Genomic DNA, 25,055 nt, shown 5'->3' with positions numbered 1-25,055 from the left:
CTGGGGTTAGCTTTGGCCATTCTCACTGTTCATGATTTTCCTTGAAAGGTATTAGTTTTGAGTTAGCTTGACATCAAATGAAAATAACTATCAAAATCTCAATTTTCTTAATGGAGTGGAGTTGTCTTTTTTGCTTACCCTGTGTACAATACACATTCCTCACTTGAGTCAGAGGTAAGAAAGGAAAGCTGGATTTTTCGAAGATTCTTGGCAATGAAAAGCACGCCTCCTTTCAAAATTGTTAGTTTCTGTTTTGAAAATCAAATATCAAATGTAACTGATAATAGGATGGGGATCTCTGGCTCCCACTGCTCTAAATAATGGCCCCTGCGTTTCTTTCCCTTCCTAGCTGATTTGTATGTGCTGTTGAAAAACAGAATCTGTTTTCATCTTATTACTACTGATCATCAGTAAATAAATAACGTTAAGGATGAAACAATGGAGAGGTACATTGGTTGTGGGATCGGTGATATTGCAAACACAAAAATTGTCTTGAATCCCATCTCATACCCACCAGCGCAAGATTGTTGCATACAGTTATTTTTTTAATCCTACTTTAATCCTACAGCAGCAAGACTTCTGGCACTTTCTTTGGGCCCATTTCCTCAACCGAAGTTGGAGATGCACTGTCACACTAGTTTTGAAGTTTACATTTGTGAAATACTCTCCTGCTGCCTCAGACTGCATTAGATAATTTATTTCTCTTTCCCCATGCAATTTCAGCTCAGTGGCTGGCTCTGATACCACAGCAGTGTTTGTGTGGGGGGAAGGAGCGGCAGTCTCCCTGCATTTGTGTCCTAGCCAGGCTAGGTCTTGTTGCCAGCACTAGATGAAATCTTCTATTTCCAGTGGAGAGTAATGCTTGATCAAAGTGGCACAGAATTACTCACCTTTGAAGGTTTCCTTCTGCTGCTGCTATTGCTGTTGTCCTTTAACAAAAATGTGCTTCATTACCATATATATGTAGTAGAGCTCTAAGACATTGAATTATCTGTCTTTCATAGTATATTGTTTGGCTCTGGTACTCTCTTTACAGAAAGGTTTCTTTCAATATAGCCTGTAGTGAGAAGCTGACACACTATAACTTAAGTAGTCGCACTACTTGAGGCCATACTGTACTCGAGCAGAAGCACGGTGTTATTTTAGTCTGGTTTTCTAAGGAAATGACACTTCTGAAGTCACCCTAAGGTCGTTGCCTCTTTGGTCGCCTGGCGAACAACCACCACGTTTGACAGAAGGGCAGAAGCCCCAGAGACGCTGAATTCCTACAGCATTTGTTCCTCGTCCCCGCTGAGGCTGAGGGCTGGTCTACCAGCTGGCAGGCTTACGGCTCTGAACCTGCACAGCACAGGCTGCCTCTTCCTCTGCCAGGACACGACATGAAGCAAGGAGAAAGCGGAAGGGGAAATAAGGAAATATGACAAAAATCTGAGCGTGTCAGAGGAGGGAGGGAGAAGGAGGGGGGAACTGAGCGTGGTATGGTGAGGTTATTACAGGGAGTATGGGGGGGTCTGATAAAGGGGGCACACGATGCCAAGTTTCCTACTCAGTTATTTCTGTAGTTCTGATGTCTGTAGAACAACTTTTTGGGTAGCCAGGAATATCAGATGTCCTCTTTTTATCTGCCTACCGCTAAGTTTCTGAGGATTACATGTAGTGTAGGGGCTGGTAGTGGGCAAGAAGCATCTCAGTGTCAGTGCAAAAAAAAGTGTTATACCAAGCACCTGTATATCTGTTTATTTTGTTCATCACACACTGCTGACTGTCTCTTGTAGGTTTTTTTTTGGTAGCTTGGGCTGTCACAGAATAGCTATGTGCTGATTTCTGTGCAGGAGGAGATGAGAAAGCAGAGATGAAGACAGCGACAACATGATTCAGAGTTAGTCATCCCGAAGACCACTCAGTTTTCTTTCATCCTCAGGATAGCCACCACACTTCTGCCAGTACCCTGAAGGAGTCAGTGACAGGCTGCGTGTTGCCTTCCTGAATGCTCATTTTTGGTGACTGATAAAAAGAGAACAAGCAAACATGTGATGAAATGTGGCATCTAGTTAGAACTAGGCAGACATAACCTTAAGGGATGATTTAAGGGATGGATTTGTCCAGGGTGTGGGTGGCTTTTCTGTGACCAACCAGAAGTTCATAAGGAATGGAAATAAGCATGACTCTTCCACCACAGGGATTTATTTATTTTTGGCCCTTTTCTGGGATCTTCTGTAGTTATCCCTGGTTGGCAGTCTGAGGAAGAGATAAGAGGCTACAGAGGAGAGAGAGGGGCAGAAATAATGTGTGCATGCACGTGTGTACGTATGCATCCAACTAGTTTAAACATAATCCCTGCATTCCTGTCAGTAGCTTTTCCCTTGACACGTTACAGTGAGTATCTGGAGATGTCTGTCTGTCCAGTCCAGTAAATAGCACACCTGTGTTGGAGCAGTGCATGCTTATCTGTTGTATACAGCTTATCAACCAGGGAGTGTGCTGCTCCTTCCCCCTTCTTTGTTCCCTCTTCCCGATTTTCACGGTTGCTTGGTGGTTAAAGCCTGTGTATTCCTGATGCCTGCACTTGCTCTGCTGCTAGCCTTTGCAGCTCGGGTCGGGATTTATTGCTGCTGAGTGCCTCCTCCTGCTCCCCCCACCACTAATTCCTCCTCATGTTGCTCAGAGACGAGGGTGCCAGGTGAAGGGAAGCGTTCAGTTTGAGAAAGCGGGCTTCTTGCATCCCTGTGACTAGAGCACACGCGTTGAATCACGGGCAGGATGGGGGATTTGACAAGACAAGGAAACTGCTGGTGTCTCAGGAGACCTGCAGTGCTGGAGGAGCTTGTGGGGGTGGAGTGGAGCTGGAGACCCTGGGGAATGGTAGGAGGGTGAGGTGCTTCACACGGAGAGAGGTGTTTTTAAAGCAGTTTGTACTCCTTACGTTAATTCTCACTATTGTGCTTTTGTTCAGCTTCTCTGCTGGAGACCCGGTGTCCCAGTAAATCCTCCCATCAGTTGCCACAAGTGGACCTGCACTGTATTTTGCTCCCACCTCTTTGATTTGCCTGTGTGGGTGTGTTGCATGCCTTGAGGCACCGGCTTGCTGCCGGGCCTTGTCCTCAGCAGCATTAAATGCACCAGCGGGGAACAGGTGGCTGATACTGTACTGTCACCCATCCCAGCGCAGTGCTACGGTGACCTAAGCTGCATTTTCTGAGATGCCAAACCTATTAAAAATCTCAGTGGAAAAGGCCTAGTATGAGGGCTCAGCCGTATTTTCCATGTTACAGAATATAAAAATAGAAGTAGGTGGCAGGGTGTGAATATGGGTCCTTCTTCTATGCAAGAGGAACAAAAATCATACAAGTAATGTAAACAGGGCTATCATCAGTGAGATGATAGAGGTAATGTTCTTCTGTATGCAGTGCTAATGAGACTTCATTTGGAGGACTGCACCCAGTCCGTGGCACTGCACTTCAAGAAAAATTGAGATATTTAGGAAAAGTCTTTAAGAAACTAGCAATAACGATCACAGTCTAACAACCCTGGTTCTCTAAGGAGGAGTAAAACAAATTCCTTTGTCTAGTGAAGACAGACAGCAGAAGTCCTCAACTATATAAAGGGTACCTGTAAAGAGAAAGGAAATAATCTTTCTTCTGTGAGAGAAATAACAGAAGTAATATTGCAATTAAAAGCAAGTGAGTGTGACACTGTGTGTGCGTGCGTAAGGGCAGTACAGTTTGCCAGGATGGGAAACCTTAGAAGACTGATAAATAGGGACAGGTATAAGCTTTAAAACAAAACTTTGCTAAACTCATTCATTAACAGCATACTTCATGCTAATGGTTAATTATCAACCACTACCATAAATTATTCCTTCATGTACAGAACTGTTAGACTCTAATGCTTATGCCCCAGGTACCTGTGACTGCACAGTCCCGTAGAGCCAATTCCCTGCAACTGAGAGCTGTTGCCCCGGATGGTCCTAGTTGCAGAAGGTGAAGAGAAGGATGAGAGAGGCTGGAAGTGGTGGTGGTTTGTCTTCTTTGCTAGCTTCTCTTTTCATGCCCAATGTTTTAATGTTACTTTCACCCTCTCAGAAGTGGGATCCTCAACTGCTAAGAGTGGTGTTTCTCTTGTTTTCCACTCCCTCCCAACCCGCCATTCTTTTTGTGCCTTCACCAGGATGTCCTGCCTGTTCACATCCCGTATGCTTCTCTTGTCCTTCACGTTGCAACTTTCTGTTACTTGGATGCCTCCTATGAACACATGAATATATTGTTTTCCCCTTTGGTGGTCACGTTGCTCACATTCTCAGTGAAATGCTTATATATACTATAGAAGTATTGCAATATATAATGTTATAATATTATTATGAAGTTTCTTCTGGGCGTAAGGAATGCTGGTGTTAATTATAGTTTGATTAAAACATTTTGATGTATAGATGTCAAAGCCACTTCTTTAACTAAAACAGCTTTCTGAGAAATAAAAAAAAAAAAAAAAAGCTGGTGATAAAGAAAGCTGAGCACTGGTGTTTATAGAATTTCCAGAGACATTGATTCTTCATCACTGCAAGTTAGACATCACCAGGAATGTCACAGGTTAAATTTATTCCACATTGGAGCAGAGAGATGGACTAGGTGGACTTGAGGCTTCCTGCCTGCCTTGTCTATTACCAGCCTGGTTACTTGGAGAGAAAATTTCTTTTCTGTCGTGGTTGAGAACAGCTGGACTACATCCTGCGTGCCACGCTCGGGTTGTGGTGTACCACCACGCAGGTGGTGTGGTGCAGGCACGGTAGGTAGAAATTTCTGCTTCCTCCGGGTGAGGAGGTGTTCATCTAACGGGCTGACTGATTGCTGTGCCCTAGTCAGGAGGTCGGTTTGCCACAGACTGTGCAGCATGGGCTCTTTCAGGGTTAAAAGCAGAAGAATCATTCCCCACAGTGTCTCCTTTTGTCCTTCCAATTTTTTAGCTTTGGCTGCTCTGACCTTCTTTTTCTCTTCATCTTCTGCACACTGACAAGGTATACATCTTAGGAAATTACACCTATCAGCAGCTCCCACACGAGCAGGCTTGGCCGCAGGAGACGCTTCACTCTTTGTCTGGCTGGCGGTGAGACACTTGTGTCATTGAAAGATTTTCCCCCTACATCTCTCTTTGCTTTTCTTTTAATTCTTTTTTTTTTTTTTTTTTTTTTTTTTTTTTTGGCATTCGGGAGACTACCGCAAACACCAGTCACCTGGCAGTTATTGCTGTGAGATGAACAGGTGATTACAGGCAAAAGCCAGGGAAGATGATAGGTGGAAGGGAGAAGAGAAGCAGAGGGGGGAGCCTGTGCAGTGTCTATTAGAGAGCTTGCCTTTCATTAGCACAGAAGCCACTTTAAAGGAGCAAAAGCAACAGTTTTTTTTCCCAGCTTTTGCTTTCTGCATCAGACAAGATTTCTTTGAGTGTAAAAGGAAAAGTCTCCCTCCTGCTCTCATGGGTAAAAATTAAAACAGTTCCTTATCTATCACAGCAGCTATTTTAACTCCGTCTATTCCCTGTCTCTTTCTAATTCAGCCTTTCAGGTACCATTTGAGTTTTAGATTTCAGAGCTCTTCAGAAATAATTTCCCTGCACTTTTCTTCCACCCTAAAAAATTCATGACATAAATGTTAATTCTGCAGCGTTAATATTTAGCACTAGCATGTAAGGTGCTGGGCTGGCAGACCTTGGACACCTAAATCTAGATCTGTGGAATAGATAGTGCCAAGACAACGGTAGGTCACACTTCCTCCCCTATGCTCTGCTATGTGTCTAACCTTTCGCTGCCGTGAGGCTCACTGGTGGCAAGGGATTGATTGCAGCAGCGTGTTATCCAAGGCAGGGCTCACACCTCAGCTGGGAACAGGCTGGTAGCCTTCACCTGAAACTTGCCAATGCTGATTCCAGGCATGGGCAGAGCAAGGTACACATATATTTTTGTTTCCACAGACACAATAACTACTTGCATCCATAGTATCAGTTGCTAGGAGTTATGCTAGAGATTAATTTGGCTCAGCATAAAACCTGGCTAATTGCAGAGTTGCCTGCCTGTCAGAGGGGCTGTTACGAACGATAGACAATGCAGTTCTCAGTGTGTGCTACAGGTCACTGCCGTTTTATTCTGGTATCTTCAGCGAAACATAGGTAGTAGTGGTACGCAGATGTGAACTCTGTGACAGAAAGTTCAGGAAATGAAATCCATCAGGCTCTTTTTTTTACACTGATGATTGAATAGCTATCTAAGGTTGAGCAGTGGGCAACCCTGATTTCTTCAAACTTGGCCATTCTTCTATGTTCTATAGTCTTTCTCAGCTTGTAAAACCTTTGATAAAAAGGCACATTGCTTTAAATGGTACAAGAGGTAAAAGTAGCTTCTGTTTCTTGGCCTGATGAGATTTGAGAGTTCTCACTGAACCCAGCGTGTACTGAGAGTGAGCAGGATCTTGTCATCATTTTGAGGCAGCTTTAGGAGAAGGGAGGCTTGGTGGGGCCGTGTAGACAGCTGAGGTGTCTCTGAGGCATACTCAGAGAAGACAGAAAGGAGATTAACACGCTCAAGGCAGTTGCACTAGTCACTCCTTTGTAAAGTCACGACTGCCAATATCTGAACCTTTTCATTCTCTTAGGTTCACAGACTAGCAGATTTAAGCCAAAAAAGAACTGTTTGCTCATTAAGCTGGCCTGACATATGTTGGCTCGTGCCTTTCCAAGCAAGTCTGTAAACTCTCTGGGAAAGGGACTCTGCTTCTGTAAGTTTACATAGCGCTGAGTACACTGGACTGTCTTTTGTACATTAATCTAATGAACAGGGCCAATTCTATCATGTTATTGTCAGTTTGCGTTAGCAAATTCTGACATTGCTTCTTTCTCTATCACAATTGATTAATGATTACCAAAATGTGATATATTGGTGCATTTATTGCTCCCACACTTGTTCTTGCTTGTTTCCATTAACCTAAGACTGTAGGTGTGAAATATCAGAAAAGGCTGAACTTTGCAAGATTTCTGACCCTTAAACTGGATGGTCGGCAGAACTGAATTTGTGCCCCTCATCTTCTGTCAGAGCTCCCTGTGGTTACTCTTGCTTTGGGCTAACCTACTGCTAGCCCAAGCTAACTGCTTGTAATCAGCTTGCATTTCTCCTCTCACAAATGAGTATCAAGCATCTGATTGCCCTTCACTGATGTCAGTCCACTGTCTCTGTTGAATTTACTCACCCTGACATAAATGAGAGCAAATGTAGGCTCCAGAGTTTCTGTATTAGTTGCTGGGGGCAAACCACAATCCCTTGGGGTTGAGCTGGAAAGAGAATTAGACCTGCTTGTGTCACTGGTAACACCGAGGCTTATGTCTCGGATTTGGTAGGTAACTTAACTGAATGCTGAACGAAAGCACAGAAGCCCTGAGAACAGATTGCTCTTTTTTCAGAGATAGAGAACAGAAATTAGAGCTAGGGGGACTGCAGCTGGTTGGGGATGCACAGAAAAGGTACTGCACAGCAGCAGCTGTGTCTGTGGTCTTCAGCCCCATTCTGGCACACCTCTCCCCTCTCCCTCTGGATGAGCAAACGCTGATAATTCCTTGGTGCTGTTGGCTCTTACTGCCAGAGAGGCGGCTCTGACATGGGCAGTGGGGTGCTGGGGACTGCTCTCAGAGCAGTTTGTTCTGCCAGTGCTGCTGAGGAGCTACCAGCATCCCGGTCACTGCTGTCCTCAGCAGTATTTGAAGTAGCTCACTAAAGACAAAGGTTTCTTGTATGCCGGTCCTAAGCTCTATACAGCAGGCAATCTCCTCTGGTTTATTTTATTTTATTTAAGCCACTATTTTAGGATTGTAAGCAGAACCGTCTTTCACCCTCCTCCTTGTTCTTGGGGAAAAAAAAAAAAAAAAAAGAAAAAAAAAAGAAGAAGCAAAGAATGAAACTATTTTGAACCTTTAGAGAAATAGTTTGAGTCAGGGAAAAGCTTTTGGGTCAAAACCTGTCCTTGCTGACTTTACTCTCTTGACCTTATCACGTAGCGTTGCACGGGCTAATGCGTTAGCCTCTGCTGGGTGGGGCCAGCACTGTCATCTCTGCGGCTGTCACCCTGTATTGCTAAAAGCTAATGGACATTCCCCTTTGGATCTGGTTTTAGAAATCTGTGTTTTTAGAGTAGAGCTGACTGCTTTTTCAGTTATGAATACAGCAAAATAGAATATAGAATATCCTGAATTGGAAGGGGCCCATAAGGATCACTGAGTCCAACTTCTGGCTCCACACAGGTGCACCCAGAAACTCAGACCATATGAACTAAGTGCACAGTCCAAGAGCTTCTTAAATTCTGACAGGTGTGGTGCTGTGACTACGTCATTGGGTAGCCTGCTCCAGTGCACGACAACCCTCTCAGTGAAAAACCTTTTCCTGATATCCAGCCTGAACCTCCCCTGTCACAGCTTGACCCCATTCCCACAGGTCTTATCGCTTGCTACTAAAGAGAAAAGATTGGCAACTGCCTCTGCACTCCCCCTCATGAGGAAGCTGTAGGTCGCGATGAGGTCTCCCCTCAGCCTCCTCTTTTCCAGGCTGAACAGGCCCAGTGATCTCAGCCATTCCTCATACGTCTTCCCCTCTAGGCCTTTCGCTATCTTTGTAGCTCTTCTCTGGACACTCCAATAGTTTCGTTAACAACAAAGATTTAATATGAAATAATGATATATAGAGTTAGACTTGCTAACATGAGTAAGGTAGACTACACAGTTTTCCAGAGCTTGATGCTGTCTTGGTCTCTTTCTGGGATTTTAAAAACCCAGAAACATTTGGTTTATTATTTCTCATTTCTCAGAACATGTTGGCCCCCTGCTCTTGCAGTAAAAGAAACATATATAAGAAATAAAACTACTTTTCTCATATCTGTAGGGAGCAAGGTTATCCTTGAAGGCACCCATCTCAGGTCTGAAGACACCAGCACACTTAGATTGTATCTTTACCCAGATGAACCTAATAGGAAAATAACAATGCCTTTTTTGAAGTAAATCCATTGGGAATAATGTTGTTCAAACTGTACTTCTGCCTCTAAACTTCCCCGTGCCACCCAAGAGGGGAAATCAAGTTGAAGTCTGCCCTGTTCCTGCAGTGGTGCTGCTAAATAAATGAGTCACTTGTGAATTACAGGGCAGTAAATACATCCACCAGCACCTCATAAAGCAAGGCAGAGTGAAGTTCCAGTACTTTATGGTGTCACCAGAACCCTGTGATGTATTTATAGCCAGCTTCACAGTTTTTCCTTTTTATTTTTTTTATTAATATTATTTTTTTTATGTTGTACAGATTGGCTCTCTTGGCCTTCCTCCTTTTTGCCTGAGGCAGTTTACCCGGTGGTTTGTAGCAAGGGAAGGCTGGTAGGCAGAGCTCGGCCGGGAGGGCTCCCCAGCACAGGGACAACACCCAGCAGCTCCCTGTTTGTCCTGTACAGGGACTAGCGGGTGTTTCCTGGCTTAGGCCAGGGCAGCTGGAAGTGGTGCTGGTCTCCTTTGTGCACCCCCTGCTCCTGCACTGGTGCCCGGTACGTGGGGAGGAGCTGGTGGCAGAGCGGGTGAGGGCAGTACCTCGGTGTAGGGATGGGTGAGCGGAGAGCTGAGGGAAGGAGCAGTGACTTGCTTGGGAGCTCGGTAACTCCCAAGTAAGGCGGGGATGTGGGCTGTCAGTGGTAAATGGGAGTGGGGAGCCCAAGGATGGGCAGTCCTGATGGGTCAGCAGCGTGTTGTGCCAGGTTGTGCCCCCCTCCTATCCCCAGTTAGAGTTTCATGGTGAAGTCAGGAGCACGGGGACGCTTCATGACAAAGCCACGGTGCTCCTGCGCATCCTGCCGCACGCAGGGCAGCGCCTCCGCTCCTCAGCAAAACTCCGGGCGGTCCCGGGTGGGCTGAACGAGTGTCCGCCACAACACGCACAGTGTGTCCCCCAACGGGACGTGCCAGGGAGAACGGAGAGCCCCCCTGCCCGCTCCGTTCCCTCCTGCTCTGAGGCTGTGTGCCCTGACCTGCAGGAGGTGCAGGGGGGGTTCAGCCCGGTGCTGCGGGGCCCCGTGAGCAGCCCCCGGGCAGCGCCAGGCCCCGGGGCCGGGCCGGGCCGGGCCGGGGGCGGCTGCGGGGGGCGGCGCCGCTCCTCGGCCGTGCCCATCCCCGCCCGGCGCCGCCTCCCCCCGGAGCCAGCCAGTCCCTCTGCGGAGAGCAGCCGCCGCCCCCATTGGCTCGCCGTGGCCGGGACATTTGCATACGGCTCGCCCATTGGCCGAGCCGCTTCCCCGGCTGCGCTTCACCTGCGCCGCCGAGTTGGCCGCACTTGGCGCGCCGGCCGCCGGCTGCCCGCCCCCGGCTCGGCTCGGCTCGCACAGCCCCGGCCCCGCTCCCGGCCCGAAGAGCTGGCGCTGCCCCCCCGGCTGCACAGGGTTAACCGGCATCAGCCCTCGGCCGCCCGCACCCGGAGGACGGAGGATAACGAGCCCGAGCCGCGTGTGTGTGCGCCCGGCAGTTCTGCATCGCAACGCGTGTAGTGGAGAAGCACCAGAACCCCCCTGGAACCGGGATAAAAAAAAAAATCCAACATTTACCTGGGGTCTCTGGCTTTTTCTTCTTCTTCTTCTTTTTTTTCCGCGCTCAGTAGCCCCTCCGAGCTCGGTGCGGGCCGGGCCAAGTCCCCGAGCAGCCCGGAGTCCCGGAGGACGGAGCCGGGGGAGCGGAGCCCCCGCTGCCATGTGCGGGTCCCCGCCGCTCCCCGGCAGGCTGGGAACGGCCGCGGGGCTCCTGCCGCTGTAGCTGCAGCCCCGGGAAGCGGCGCATCCTTCTCGTGGTGCGTGTGCGGTTCCCAGCCTCCCCCCTCCCTCCCCTTCCCTCCCCGCACACGCTCTCTCGCCCAGCCACACGCCGTCTCTTTGCCTCCTGCACACACGCCCGCCCGCCCCGCAGCCTCGGAAGCGGCTGTCCTCTCCGCTAGCATGGGTCCCCTGGCATCATGAACCTTGGCCTCTCTCCCCGGCTGGAATCCAGACCGCCCGCCTGTAGGTGCCCCGTGCCTTGACCATGCACCTGAGAACAGACCCCAGCACCTGCCCGGGACGCCGCCCCGCCTGGACCCTGTGGATGTGCTCCCTCTTTTGGGGATGTATCGTCAGCTCTGTGTGGAGTTCCTCTAACGTGGCTTCTTCTGCCTCCTCTTCCTCGTCCGTATCCCAGGCTCAGTATGAGCATCACTTCCACGGCAGCAAGCACCACTCTGTGCCTATCTCAATCTACCGCTCCCCCGTCTCCCTGCGAGGAGGACACGGTGGGTGCCCCTCTTGTTTCTTTCTAACCTTTCCGCGGAGCAGCCGGAGCGGCGGCGGGGGAGCCGGGAGCGCCCCGCGCACGATGCCCACGGCTCCGAGGGATGGGGCAAGGGTCCCCCAGCCCATCGACCCTCCCCGGCCCCCTGAGCCGAGCCGGGTGCCGAGGTCGGGCCGCTTCCAGGGCCAGCCGCCCCCGCTGGGTGCTCCCAGCCGGCCGGGAGGGTGGGCGCCGGGGCCGGGTCGGGTCCCCTTGGGCTGGCGGCAGCGGCGGGCGGAGGGGGCCGGGGGGTCCCGGCCGTAATCGCGGTGGCCGCGGGGCCTTGCTGGGGATCTGGGGAAGGCGCCCACCGTGATGCTCTTACCCTGCCTTGCCCGGCTCTGCCCAGCTTTGCCCTGCCCTGCCCTGCCCTGCCCTGCCCTGCCCGCTCGCATCCTTCCCACTCGGGGCGCACGGAGGGACCCGCCACTCTCCTTACCCCGGCTCCCCGCTGGGTGCCTGCCGGTGGCTTCCCCTGAAAGCCGGCGGTGGGAGATAGGGGGAGTGGGTTTCAGCCCCGGCAGCAAGGGGAATTGGGGTGTGAGGAATGCCGAGGAAGGGAGACCCGCCAGCCTCTGAAACGCTGAGCAGCACCCGGCAGCGGGACCAGCAGTGCCCCTGCCCACTTCTGCCGAGCCTGCCTGCCCTGAGAGGAGATCACCTGGGCCCAGCCGACCTGGGGGCTCCCCCTCACTTCCCCCTTCCCCTGTCCCCCTGTCCTGTGCCCCTTGCCTTCGGCCGCAATAGCCGGGAGAGGCAGGCAGGCCGGGCCTGTGCCTTCCCCAGCAGGGCTGCAGGTCAGGGGCAGGTCCAGCCAGAGCGAGGATCCTGCAGCAGCCCTGCTCAGCCGCTTTGCACGGCAAAGGCAGCGGGAGCGACAGACTGGAAAGGTGACTGAAGTGTGCTGTCACACCCAGCGCTGTGCTTCTCCTCCCTCCCAGCCTGCTTTTCCCGGGGCTACTCCAGCTGGAGCTCCTCTGGGGCAGGGACAGGCTGGTTCCTCACTTCAGCACAACCGGGACTGTCTCACAGTCCTTGAGCACTGCTGCAGCCACCAGGGCTCCTGCTGTCGATGATTAATAACCGAAAACTGAGTTTCACATGGGTGGTACTTAACAGATGGTCTCGCTGCCTGGCATGGCACCGGTTCCCTTCCCATGTGGGGCCTGAATGTGCTCTGCTTGCTCCTTGGGGTGGAGGTGAACTTTGGAGTGGAAGTGGGAAATTGTGAGGCTGACGGGATGCCGCCACGTCTGTCTGCAGAAGTGGCTGCGCACCTCTGGCTCGACCTGCTTCGCCCAGCACCGCTTCAGTCCCAAGCCCTCGTCTCTGCGGCACGGTGCTGTTCTGCAGCACCCCGGGCTGCCCCCTCCCACACCGCCTGAGCACCTGCAACCTGCCCTGCAGTGCTCCCTGACACCCTCTTCCCGCACCCTCCAGCAGCCCTGCCAAAGCACCTCCTGCTATCGCAGCCCTGCTCTGCTGGTGCTAGCTTGTGACCCGCAGCATCTGCCTCCTGGCTTTCTTCCTGAGCCCGTTCCCTCGCCACTGTGCCTCGTCTCAGACCTGTGGTACTGAGCTCCTACAACCCTGCCCACGTTCCTATAGACTTAACTGGATGGCCATCCCTTGCTGTGCCATTTGACCTCCTCATGCTGCTCTGCTGCTCATCTGAGGGCTTACCCGTGACACTGCTGGTTTCAGTGTCCTTGTAACCCCTACGCAGCTCTGCCAGCGCATCCTCCTAGCACCTACTGCAGCCATGTCATGCGGCATTTCAACCTACCGTCCCAGGGCTCTCCCCTCCCTTCTTCTCTCCTTCCAACCTGTCCTCTCCCTCCTTTCTGACACCGGTTCTTCTTATTCTGCCCCTGTGCAGGCTTGCCTTTTTAGCTAACTGAGTGCTCCTGTGATGGAAGGGGGATAGTGAAGTCTGGCTCATAGGTCACTTGTGAGGAAAGGAGAGAAGGATGTTGCAAAATGTGATAGTGGTTAGCCTTGACATAAAATGCAGGTGATAGTCTGCGGGAGAGTCCATACTGTTTCCTGGTCAAGAAATGATAGTTCTTTTCTCCTTGATGACTTTTCCATCTGCCCTGAAAACCCAGCAAAGCCTCCTTTAAGAGCCCTGTGTGAAAGCTGTTATCAACTTCAGTGAGAGACAGGCATTTTTTCCTGTATCCTCATTGCAGTAAGGAATCAAGGGAAATGGAGAGCTCTTGGAGCTCAGGCCAGCACATAAGCCAGCATGAGATTTTATTATTTTTTTTCCTTTCTTACTCATGCCATGTAGCAAAGCTGGCATGGACACCCCCTTTGGCCACGAGTAAGAGGAAGAGTGTGAGAGAGAGAGATGAAAAAGAGACCACAAAGACAGCTGGTCTTGTAAACACACACATGGTTTATTTTTGTGTTTTCTTTCTCTGTTGCATGACAGAGGCCCTTGGAATTTGGATGTGTGACAGTGTTGAGGACTCAGATCCCTAGGAGGCCGTACGCTCCCTGTGCTTGTTGGGATTTTGATTTTTTTCTTTGCTGGAGGGAAATAAAAAATTCTGTCTGACTCCTGCCCTGCTCCGTGCTCACCGACATAAGAGGAAGGGGGTTCAGGGCCCTGACCACCCTGCCGTGCCGCCTTCCAGTCCCGCAGTGCCGGCCGCCGGCGCTCAGTTTTGTATCTAACTGTGTTTTGCTTTTTTTCTGACACATCCCAGTAGATTTCAATCTGTTTGAAGTAGTCTATTAGTATCTAGAACAGAGGAAAAGTAAACGTCTCCCAAGCGATGAACGCTTGTTTGGAGCCTCTGTTCTGCGCTCCTTTGAAATCAGTCAAAACCCTTCCTTGTGGCTTAACATCAGCAGGACCAGGCACGGGTTGTGCAGCCCTCACAGCACTGGTGTAAGGAGAGTTAATCCTGAAACACCAGGCGGGTGCTTGCCGGTAGTCAAGCTGCAACCTGCAGACGTACTGCTTGGCACAGCACGTTGTCTCAAGGAGAAACTGTTTGTAACAGGCTTACCTCTCCGTCAGCAGGTGAGACCTGCACCAGCGGGGGTGTTCTGCAAGGAGAAACCCTTTTTGCATGTGAGGACCTCTCTAGACTGACACAATCTTGCTCCCCATACAGCAGGAAGGGAAAGGCACGACTCCTCTTTGTTTCACTAAGTGCTCCTGGGACAGAGGGATGATAAATGTCCAGCTATGGAACAAAGTCGGGACTGTGTTTACTGAAAATCCGCATGTGCAGAATCCTTCTTCACCCCCTTATTTAGCACCCTGCTGGGTCAGCTGCCTTACCAAGCCCGCAGCAGTGGCTTCACAGCCCCTCTTTCCATATCTTCGTCACCTCAGCTGCTAAATAATGCATGCCTGATCAGGTTAACAGATAAAATGAAGAGATTTGTGTATGTTTTGTCTTTGTGATGAATTAATTACTTTGGTTTCTCCTTTTCTTTTCTGGCTGTATTTTTCTGGCCCTTCTTTATGGGTGGGTTTCAGGGGTGCACAGAGGTGATGTGTGATGCCTTGTGCAGGCTGCCCCAGCCCTCACAGTGCTGCTGAGCAGGGGCAGCTGTGGGAGAAATGGGGTTGTGGGGAGCATTTCTCTTTTGGTTTTCACCTTGCAGGGGCTAGGCTCCCTCAGGCTGTTGGACAATCCCCAGCAAAAAGTGGAGGTTTGTCACAAGGACTGGCACCGAGCAGTCAGTCACCAGATCTTGCAGGTGTAACTGTCAGGTCTTCGTCAATTCTCAGAAGTCTTGTCATTTATATGAAGCATTTCTATCTCTTGTGTCATTTTTGAAATTAGCACATGAGAACGAATGCTTGGACAGATCAGGGAGTGTTTCCATGAAACGGGCAGGTACTCTGCAAACCCGTGTCAAAGCTTGCCGCACACTGTGGCAAGCTGTGCCCCTGCTCCCTCTGTACAATACACACACTCTACTCCTTGTTGTTCCTCCAGCATGACCTCTTCCTTGTCTGAAGTGCCTTTGTTATTCCAATCCAGCCTCTTCTGTACAATAGAAAACTAATTCCTCATCCCTGGCACTGCCCATTCCCCAGTACCAAGCTGGACCTTCCTTGTTCACCCAGGAGATTACTTTGAGAAATGGTTGGTGCCTTTAACAAAAGGGAAGAAGTCTTCCTATACAGAACAGTCAGTGATCCAGTAAAATTAACTTCATTCAGAGCTTAAATTAGGGTTGCAGTTCAGTTCTGCACAAGTGAAAAGCCAGAAGTCTCTCTACTTTCCGTGGCTAGTCTCTGTCAACAATGAAGCCTGTATTTTCTGCAGACCGGTGACTCTGTATGCTTGGATGTTCAGATCCCCTTCCTCAGAACCACTAACAATAACTAATAATTTTAAAGAAAGGTGAGGTTTCTTTAAGTTGTCTCAAGCTGGCTATCCAGAAATGTAAGCACCCAAACTCACTAGTCCCTCTTAGTTTTGCTAAAGTGTCTCCAGCTGAGCTTCCCCTTCCCCCTGTGTTGAGTTTCCATAGCTCTTCTGAGAAAACACAGGATTTGGTAGTTGCACACAGGGAAATTCTGGTATACACAGAGGCTGCTTCCTCAAAATGAGGTTACTATTATTTTGTGCACTATTAGCATAAGGCAGTTTCTAATAGGGTGCTTTGACTTCTCAGTCTGCTGTCCTATGGAGTGCTCAGAATTTGCTGTTCCTGACGTGGAGCAGCTTGCGTTGATCTGTAAAATCAAAGCTTAAGTCTGTTCACCTGGTACTTGATCCTGTGAGATCCCAGTGATTTTATGAAATGTGAAACGAGAGAAGCCTAATGTTACTGTTGGATCCTGTCACACTGATTTAATGTATGTCTCTCTGCCCTTTGAAACATGTTCAGACCGGTGCTGCTGAAGGTACTGTTTCTTAAGAAATCTTTCCAAAAAAACCTTTTTGATAGATACTTAAGTGTTTACTCAATATTTCATAGCACATTTTTGCAAAAGTGGGAATGTTAGTACTGAGTCAGAATTAGATCAGGGCTTTCTTCCTCCCTATATTTATTTTTTTGCAAGTTAGCCTGGCTCCTTCTTCACTTTATCATTTCTGCTTTTGGATAATATAGCCCTGACTTGTCAAGCAACTGCCACACTCTGCTGCAGAGGTGACTGCATTTCAAAGACAGATGAAGGATTCTGCTGTATGCTCTGTATAGACATTGAAGTTGTAAAGAATATTGGGATATGTGACTCAAGCTCCACAGTCAGAACACTGCAGAATGAGAATGGTACTTTTAATAGTATTCACACACTTGGGGTTGGAAAAAAAGTGTAAGAAAATATTCTTAAACATACCGGTCAGTTTTCCTTTTCTCTCTCCCTTTCTCCACCACCCTCCCCCGCTTTTGCTGTAGCATGAAAATACGTGCTTGTATAATGTTATGATAGTCACCAGGATATTACATACTGTGTTCTTGGAAGCCTCCAATTCTTTACTCAAGTCTTACTAGAAACAGGAGGAAGCACCTGGGTAATCTCAGGTGGGAATCCCCCAAAGGACAGGATGGTCTCCAGCTGGAGGTGGGGCACTTACACAGTGTCCCTCAGATGGTGGCTGCATGAAGAACTGGAGTTTGCAAGTGCAAAGAGTGTGAGTTTTGTTTGGGAAGTAGGGTAGGCAATGGGTTTTTATTCTCTCCATTTCCACGTGCTGTGACTCAGGAGGACCCTGTCTAGTTGCTCAGGATGACAAACCTGTGCTGCTAGGCAGATATTCTTTGGTTTTGCATTTCAGTTGTTCTGGAGGGTTTTTGTAACTGTGAAAGATTACTTGCACTAAAGAGAAAAAGGTGGTTTTCCTGTTTTCTGTGTAACCTCTACACACAAGACTACAGACTGTTGGCCAGTGGCTCAGGCTTACTGCGTGACCTTGGTGAAACACTGCCTTTCCTCTGGCTTGTTTCCTTCATCCGTGAGACAAAGACAAAACCATTTCTCTCCTAGGTGAGGTGAGCAGTTGTGGTGCACCTGTGTGCTTTGAGATCTGTGGCAGGGAGCCACAGAAATCCCGATACTCCCCTTGTGCTTTAGATGCACTGATGTCAGCTTGAAGGACAAGCAAGACACTTGCGTGTTCTGAAGGTAGATCCCAGTCACGTCTTCTCCTTGGCTCAAAAGCCTGGATGGGCTGTAGCGCTGGTGCCACCGTCAGTGTTTCTGAAGAAATCAGCTGCCTGAGCCAGGGGCCAGCAATTCACCACAGCTTCCTCACCACTCACAAATTACTTCTCTTGCACTCTCTTTGTATGTGTGTGTGTTGTTTTTGCACATTAAAACATAACTACGTATACCCCTGAGTGACTTTCCCCCAAACTATGAATTTAAAGTATTTCCGACACTGTCTTTTAGAATTTGAATATAATTATATGCTTTGGGTGTAAATTGTGGTTTTTGCTACATAAGAAACTAATGGAAATGATCTGCCTGTTCCTGTAGTTTACAGATTATACGCTTTATATCTGGGGATGTATATTTAGGCTGCTTTTCTGTATGGTATATTAAAATGAAAATGAAGTTGGTGTGAGCTATAGTGGTTGCTAAGCATGAATAGCAGGCTGATAAAGGACATTACTAAATTGATCCAGTGCTAAGGTTTATTTAACATCTCCTACTTTTGCACCTTTCATCTGTTTGCATTCTTGATGATGGAGAAGAGGAGGATACGAAGTATTTCACAGGCTATAGAGGACCATGTGTTGCAGAAGCTCAAGGGACAAGGTGAATGAATCAGAAAGACGTAAGATGCTGCTAAAAAAAGATCCTCCACTTATTCTGTAAATACTGCACAGCAAGGAATTAGGGAAGACTTTGTTTTCTGGAAAGTTCAGGAAAAGAGTACTATCAGGCTGACTTGCCTGCTTATCCTCAAGCCAGGGTCCGTGTAACAACTGCAGAGCAAATCAGTCTCTACTCTCTCCTTGGAACATGTTTTTTGTTTTTTTTTGAATTTAGAATGGGTTCAGCATACCTACATCAAGCAGATCAAATGACCAGAAGGGGAGAGGAGGAAAAGTTTGTGTTTTTTGGTGTGTGTGTTGTGTTTTTTTCCCTAACAGTCTGGGTTTTAACATCTTTCTGGATGACATCCCCCAATTGTCTGGACCTGCTTGGCGAACCCTTTGGTTCCCTGCTCGCCCACTGCACCGCCTAGTGAGAGTGTTCAGGACTCCATGTTGTGGCTGGATCCTGCAGTTACAGCAGCCTTCTGCTCCCACCCCATCTGGTTTGCTTAATGACCTCCGCCAGTGGAGACGGTACAGAATGATGTGTCTGGAAACGTTTCCATCTACCTGGATCTGCAGGTTTGCTGTTTCAGCTAGCAGATGTTTCAGTGCAAAAATGCACTCCACCATTGGAGAAGGCTTCCTACCATAGTATAAGGGCAAAGCAGCTGATTATAAATACTTTCTGAATAGTGTTGGGAAGGCACTTTCGCTCCCAAGATTATTGGAACTGCCCTGAGCTCGCAGCTATATAGACACATTTTCTGACTTACAAGTGCTTTGGATCTTTTGATACCTGGTGAGGTAAAAATGGAAACAGTAGGTGTCTTCTTATTGATTTACTTATCTAATGGTAGCCTATCTTACACTTCTCTCACATTCTGATTATTCTGCTGATAATTATGATGTCCTGGGCTTTCACAGAAGAATTTGTGAACTCTTCATTTCCACTGAGTACAGTGCTAAGGAATGCCAGGGGCCTGAACAGGACCTAGAGAAATCTGAAGTTTATGTGGCCAATATCTAGTCATCTGCCTCCTTATCTCTCTGCAGGACTGCAGAGTAACCTGTTGCTCCCCCAATGTCATCTTTTCTCTGCAGTTAGGTAACAAATGCCAAAGATATTCCTAGTTTCCCTGATGTTTCTCCCGTCTGCAGTCCAACATGTTTCCATCAGTGTAAGTTTGCAAGATACTGATGGCTTTGAATGCCTTTTCACTTTTTATTATCTCACCACAGTCTGCTCTCCTTCCTGTGCCCTCATGCATTCAGAGGCAGTTCATTAGAGGCAAGGAAAAGGCAAAGAAATTAATTTTCCTTGAGAAACATATTCAGCACCTTATAAGGGCTTGAAAAAGAGAAACAGAGCATAAAATTCTTACTATTTTCTTTTTTTTTTTCCCTATATTCATGGATGATCACAGAGAAAAATGTCTGTGCCCTGCAAGCATCGCTTTACCTGGTGATTTGCTTTTCTGACACTAGGCACTGCGAGCAAGTCAGGCTTGCAGGTGCCTGGAACAGGGCAAGGTAATGGGGGTGCCCATCCTTCAGAGTGGATGTTTATTGGCTTAGGAAGAAAGGGATATAAGTAAGATCCAGGTAGCAAATTCTGCTCGGATGAATGCCAATGGTGTGTATGTATAAGCTTATTTCATTTCAGACAATTGTTATTCCAGACAGGTTGTTTTCTACTTAACAAGCCATAGACTCGGGCTACTTTTCCTGGCCATTCATTAGGAAAATATACGCTGGCAAAATGAGCCGCCTCCCCTACTGGACTGATTAATACTCGATAGCTGATTTACAGAAATGGTGAATCATGAGCCCTTTGGGATTCCTTGATGAGAACTTCTGCCACTGATGTCAGTGAGGCCAAGTCTCACTTTGCAATGGGCAATGCTGAAGAGGTTTCTCCTGGGCAGCAGCAGTAGGGAGAACTGGGGACAGGAACCCCCAGATGCTTTCCCTAGCTCTTGCGATACACTTGAAGGGGTATTTTCAAACTTCGTCCATGCTATTTGGTCCTTTGAATTTTGGGAACGTTGCAGTGTTACAGCCTCATCTTTGCATGAAGTCCTGGGAGCTCATCTTAGTGGTGACCTGAGGACAGGTAACTTCCCATGCAGACAGTTCTACAAAGAAATATTAAACTTCAACACAGAAATACGGTGTCAGAAAAATGGGGAGTGCCTGGACTGCATGGTTAAATTTGTTTCAGTTATTCCTTTCTGAGAGTGAGTGATTCTCAGCTGTTAGTGTTTCATTTACTGCTGCAAGGAGCATTGTGGACATGTATTTTCCTTCACTGGTTCCAGAACTTTGGAGAATTTTTGGAGACACCCACAGAGCTGTCCACATCACCCCAGCCTCTACTTTCAGTGTACCCTGTTCACGCTCTTTCTTCTATCACTGGTTAGGTCTTGCCTCCAACTGTTCAATCAGTTCATTTTAAGAAAAAATTGTGAACTAAATTATCTGGGTGATTTCAGCTAGCAAGGGAGAGAACGGGGAGGGAGAGAAGAGGGAGGAAGATGGAAATTGAGATGAAGTGTAAATCAGTCAAGGGTACAATTCCCATTCTTTCTTTCTCTTTAATCAGAAGTAAAGGAGGTAAGGATTATCAGAAGAATCATTAAAGATCCAAATAGTTCTCAACAAAAGACATGGACCATTTGAAGCTTAAGGAAAAATAGATTAAGAAAAGAAAAAGGAAATGGAAGGGGAGTATCAGAGCTCAGCAGCATGGTAGTCCTGTTGGTCTGAGCTGAGGATGTTCAAGGTGCTCTGCGGAAGGCTCTTGGGTCTGTAGCTTTCCCACCGGAGCCCTGTGCTGCTGATGTTCAGCATACAGTCATCTTTCAGTGATGGTTTTTCTTTTTGCCTTGGATCTAAATTTGACAGTATTCCATTAGTTTTTACAAATCCAGCTTACTATGATGATTGAAACATCCACTTAGCTTAATTCTTATTATTTTTTTTACTATTGCCTGTGTTCTTATAAGTCTTATTGCCAATATTTAGAACGAGGCATTAATACATTTTGTCTATTACCTACTTTTCTAAAGAGTCAAGGCACTTCTAAAAAAGTGTTTTCTATGGAGAGAAAAGGGGCGGCTTCTGCTCTTGCTTGGCACGGGAACAGCCACGAAATGCTTCTTCTGTATTGCTGAGCGGGTCTCTGGGATAGGCCCAGGTAGGGGCTGTGCTGTGCTGCAGTGTGCTGTGATGCCTGGGCTGTGCTTGCCCTGCGTGTGCTCCTGCTTTGTACAGGCAAGAGCAGTTCTGTTCAAGTGCAGTGTCTGAAAAGTGGGCGTTTTCTTTTTTTGCCCCCCTCAGTACATGTACGTAGGGATATCTGTAGTATTTCTCCTCAGGGAAGCTTGCTTCACTTCAGAAACCCTGTCTGGTTTTTATGTTTCTGTTGAGGTTTAGGATTATGCGTAATTCATGTCCATAGGGAAGCTGTGTACAGATTCCAGAAAAGGCCAGGGGCTGTGTGTCTAGAATATTTCCTCCGAATACCGAGCTAAGACAAAGCAGTCATATCTGCAGGAGCAATTTGTTTCTTCTTTTATCCCATTTCACCTCTCGAGTAACCATCCTACAGCAACCCTTTTTCTAAAACCTCTGTAGATTTCCTGTTGGATTCAAAGGCAGCTTCTAGAGAGGCTGCCTCAGTCCCTCATCTTCATGTAGCTGAACTGGCCTGTGTTTACAGAAGTCCTATTTACTCAAGAAGTTTAAGATATGGCAATAGAAAGCGAGTCCCTGCTGTGATGCCACAAGCATCATCATCATTTTATGGTGTAGTGCTACTGATTTCTGTTTATAATTATTTAAAAAATAATTGTTAAGAATATAGGATAGTTATTATTACTTTTATGATCCTCATATAAAAAAAAAAGAATGCAGTGCAATTGATGGCTCTTGTAAAAAAAATAAAATTTCTGTTTTTCTCTGTTTCTTTCTGAGATACTTAAAGAAAGGAAGATGAATTCTCTGCAGTTTGCTGAGGAAAGATTAGGACTGTGCAGTCATTCCAAAAGAGTTTGTGGGAAGCTTTTAGGATCCAGCCATGCAGGTCTAGGCTCTAAAAATTCAAAGACAAGACTGCAGCTGTAAGAAGATCATTTGGAGTCTTGCAGTCTACAGCCTTGTAGGTTATAGTCTTTCAGTAGCAGAGATTCAGGAACTAAAAAAGATTTTTGGTTTATATTACAGTTGAGTCATGCTTTCTGTTGGTAATCTCTGAGGACAAGATTTAGAAAATGTATGAGTAAGTGTAGAAATTTACTGATAAAGAAATCCTGCATTAGGATTGAACTAAGCAAGGAACTAAAATGTCCCAGAATGCTGAGCTGCAGATAAACTCACAGTACAATCAATGATATGTCAGCACCAATTCTGGTTATATGTTGATATGCAATTAGAAAAGACATATCCAACCTGAAGGAAGAAATTAATCACACAAGATGATAAGAATTGCCATACACATTGGTCCATCTGGTCTGGTATTCTGTCTCTGGCAGTGGCCAGTGCCAGATGCTACAGATGGACGCAAATAACCTCTTTGATATGTTTAATTGTATATCCCAAGGGAGGGTTGTGTTTTTTTTTTTTCCTTGACCTCACGAATGATTATCACCTTATGTTGTAAAGAGCAGAGAAGAAGACTTACTGCAGTTTTATCCTAGTTATAATAATTTCACTCGCCATTCTTATTACTAAGTCTATTTCTTATTATAAATTTTTGCTTAGCTATTTTTATATTGCTATCTGAAAGCATTTTATATAGCTTCTTAGAGCATCACAGGATTGATAAAGGGCAAGCAACCAGTTTTTGTATTTCTTGCTCTAAGAAGAGAAAATGGGGCATGGAGAAAGAAAGCGGTTTGCTGAGTCAGAAACAGTTGCCACATTTAAACAGCCTGAATTCTGCTGAAGTCCCTGGGTTTGCTGGTTTTTGTCACTTGACTTCAGGCCATCAGGGCACCTAATCAACAGGCTTTTGTGGATAGTAGACTTTAGGCTATCTGAATGTGGCCGTGCAGAGTCAAACCAGACAGCAGAACCCAGCACTAGTAACTTTGTGGTGTGGCTATGTTTCTGTGTAGGATTTCCTTGCAGAAATGAGTGCACAGGGAAAGAAGGCACATGCATAATTAGTGTCATGCTGCCAAGAAGTGTTGACTGTCACCTGTGTACTACTTGATTAATCCATGCATAAACCTTGACTCCATTGTGTCTCAGATACTTGTGATTATTGTTTGTGGGCAGGTGTTTGGTGCAATGTATTGGGTCTTCTTGGAGAATTTGGTTCACTGCATACGCCTTGTAGCACTGAGCTGTACAATGAGCACAGGAAAACTGGATGTTCAGAAATGCCAGACACAGGTACACAACCCTCCAGCTTCCTCAGCCAGAATTTCCAGGTAGAAGTGTAAGATGCCTTTGCGGAAATCTGCATATGGCAGCCATACTTCTTCCTCTTTCCAATAGAAACTTGCATCAGTGAGTTCAGAGGACTGGAAATACATGGTATTTGCATGTGAGAGTGCAAGAATACCCATTGCTCTGCAGAAAAGCTGGATTTGTTTGTATTTGTGTGTAATAATAATAATAAAAAACAACAAACTTCAGGCATGCTAAATGCTGCCAAAAATGTTTTCTCTTCTGCCTCCAAACTGTATAAAGTTAAGCCTGTTGTGTCCATTTTCAAACAGCAGCTGCCATGTACTCACAATGTATCAGTTGCAATTTATGGCACATAAAAATAAGTCCTTTCTGTTCCTTGTTTTCTTCTAAACTAATGTAAGCCTCTCAAAGAGCAACTTTCAGATAAGAATATCCTACAGAGGCAGAGTGGTCTATGCAGAAGTGATGTCTGAATATGACTCCTCCTTTGACCATGCTTTCTGTGCTAGCTCTAGCAGAGCTCCACCTCTACATGCTGTAAGCTCACAGGTGGTAGTGTCAAGATGAAATCATAGAATCATAGAATACGTGTGTATTTCCTAGAAGTTTGGGAGCCCTAACCAGCCCAACCTTATTTTTTCTTTCTTTTTTTTTTTTTTTTTAATTAATATTATTTTTATTACAAACCAGAAAACATTTGGCATCAAGACAGAATGTATTGTATTGGCATTGTGTTGCTGGGAGGCTAGAGGTGCCCTTGTTGGCACAGTCTGTACCTGCATGGCCAAAGAAGTAGCTGTCATCTGTAGTTCCCAGTTTCAGCCTCAACTGTAGCAGTGTGCAGAGCGTTCAGGTAGATGGTGCTAACCACGGATGAAAATATTGATCTCTTGTATTTATCTAGCTATTGGCAGACTCAGCAGCAGAAAATGAATGCCAAGAAACATCTGGTCTGGGCATAAAGGACTTCATTCTTTTGTAACCTGTGAAGTGAGTAGGGTAATGTATAGACAATGAAGGGCTGTCCCATATAGTATATTCAAGATTTCTTTTTCTTTTCACTCAGTGAAATGTGTCCACGGTGTCTAAAGGAGGGCAACAAAGACAGTAAAGAGTATAGAAGGCAAGATATATGAGGTGTGTCTAAGGTCCCTTGGTTTGTTCAGCCCCGAGCAGAGCAGGCTGAGGGGAGGCCTCATGGTGGCCTGCAGCTCCCTCACGAGGGGAGCGGAGGGGCAGGCGCTGAGCTCTGCTCTCTGGGGACAGCGACAGGACCCGAGGGGACGGCAGGGAACTGGGACAGGGGATGGTCAGGCTGGGGGCTGGGGAAAGGGTCTGACCCAGAGGGTGGTCGGGCACTGGGGCAGACTCCCCAGGGCAGTGGTCATGGCACCGAGCCTGACAGAGTTCAAGAAGCAATTGGACAGTGCTCCCATACACATGGTCTGATGTTCTGGGTGGTCATTTGTGGAGCTGTGAGTTGGACTCGAGGATCCTTGTGGGTTCCTTCCAGCTCGGGAAGTTCTATGATTCTATGA

At 47.3% G+C, this 25,055-nt stretch overlaps 1 protein-coding gene across 29 annotated transcripts in view; it reads left to right on the top strand.

Annotated features, from left to right (window-relative positions):
* The window catches only part of NRXN3 (neurexin 3), a 970,936-nt gene that overhangs the window by 596,725 nt on the left and 349,156 nt on the right, over positions 1–25,055 (top strand). For 2 of the 29 annotated variants that reach the window (XM_068683073.1, XM_068683072.1), the window contains exon 1: positions 10,276–11,314. The exons of 22 other annotated variants lie outside the window; for them this stretch is intronic. In XM_068683073.1, the coding sequence (XP_068539174.1) occupies positions 11,071–11,314 (244 nt within the window). In that variant the 5' untranslated portion in view covers positions 10,276–11,070. Of the gene's footprint in view, positions 1–10,275; positions 11,315–25,055 lie in introns of those variants that run through there. 5 more of the 29 variants (XM_068683069.1, XM_068683070.1, XM_068683071.1 and 2 more) reach the window with 5 other exon arrangements.

This window comes from Anas acuta, chromosome 5 (assembly GCF_963932015.1).
Source record: "Anas acuta chromosome 5, bAnaAcu1.1, whole genome shotgun sequence".
NCBI lineage: Eukaryota > Metazoa > Chordata > Aves > Anseriformes > Anatidae > Anas > Anas acuta.
This window is presented reverse-complemented; position numbering and strand designations above follow the sequence as displayed.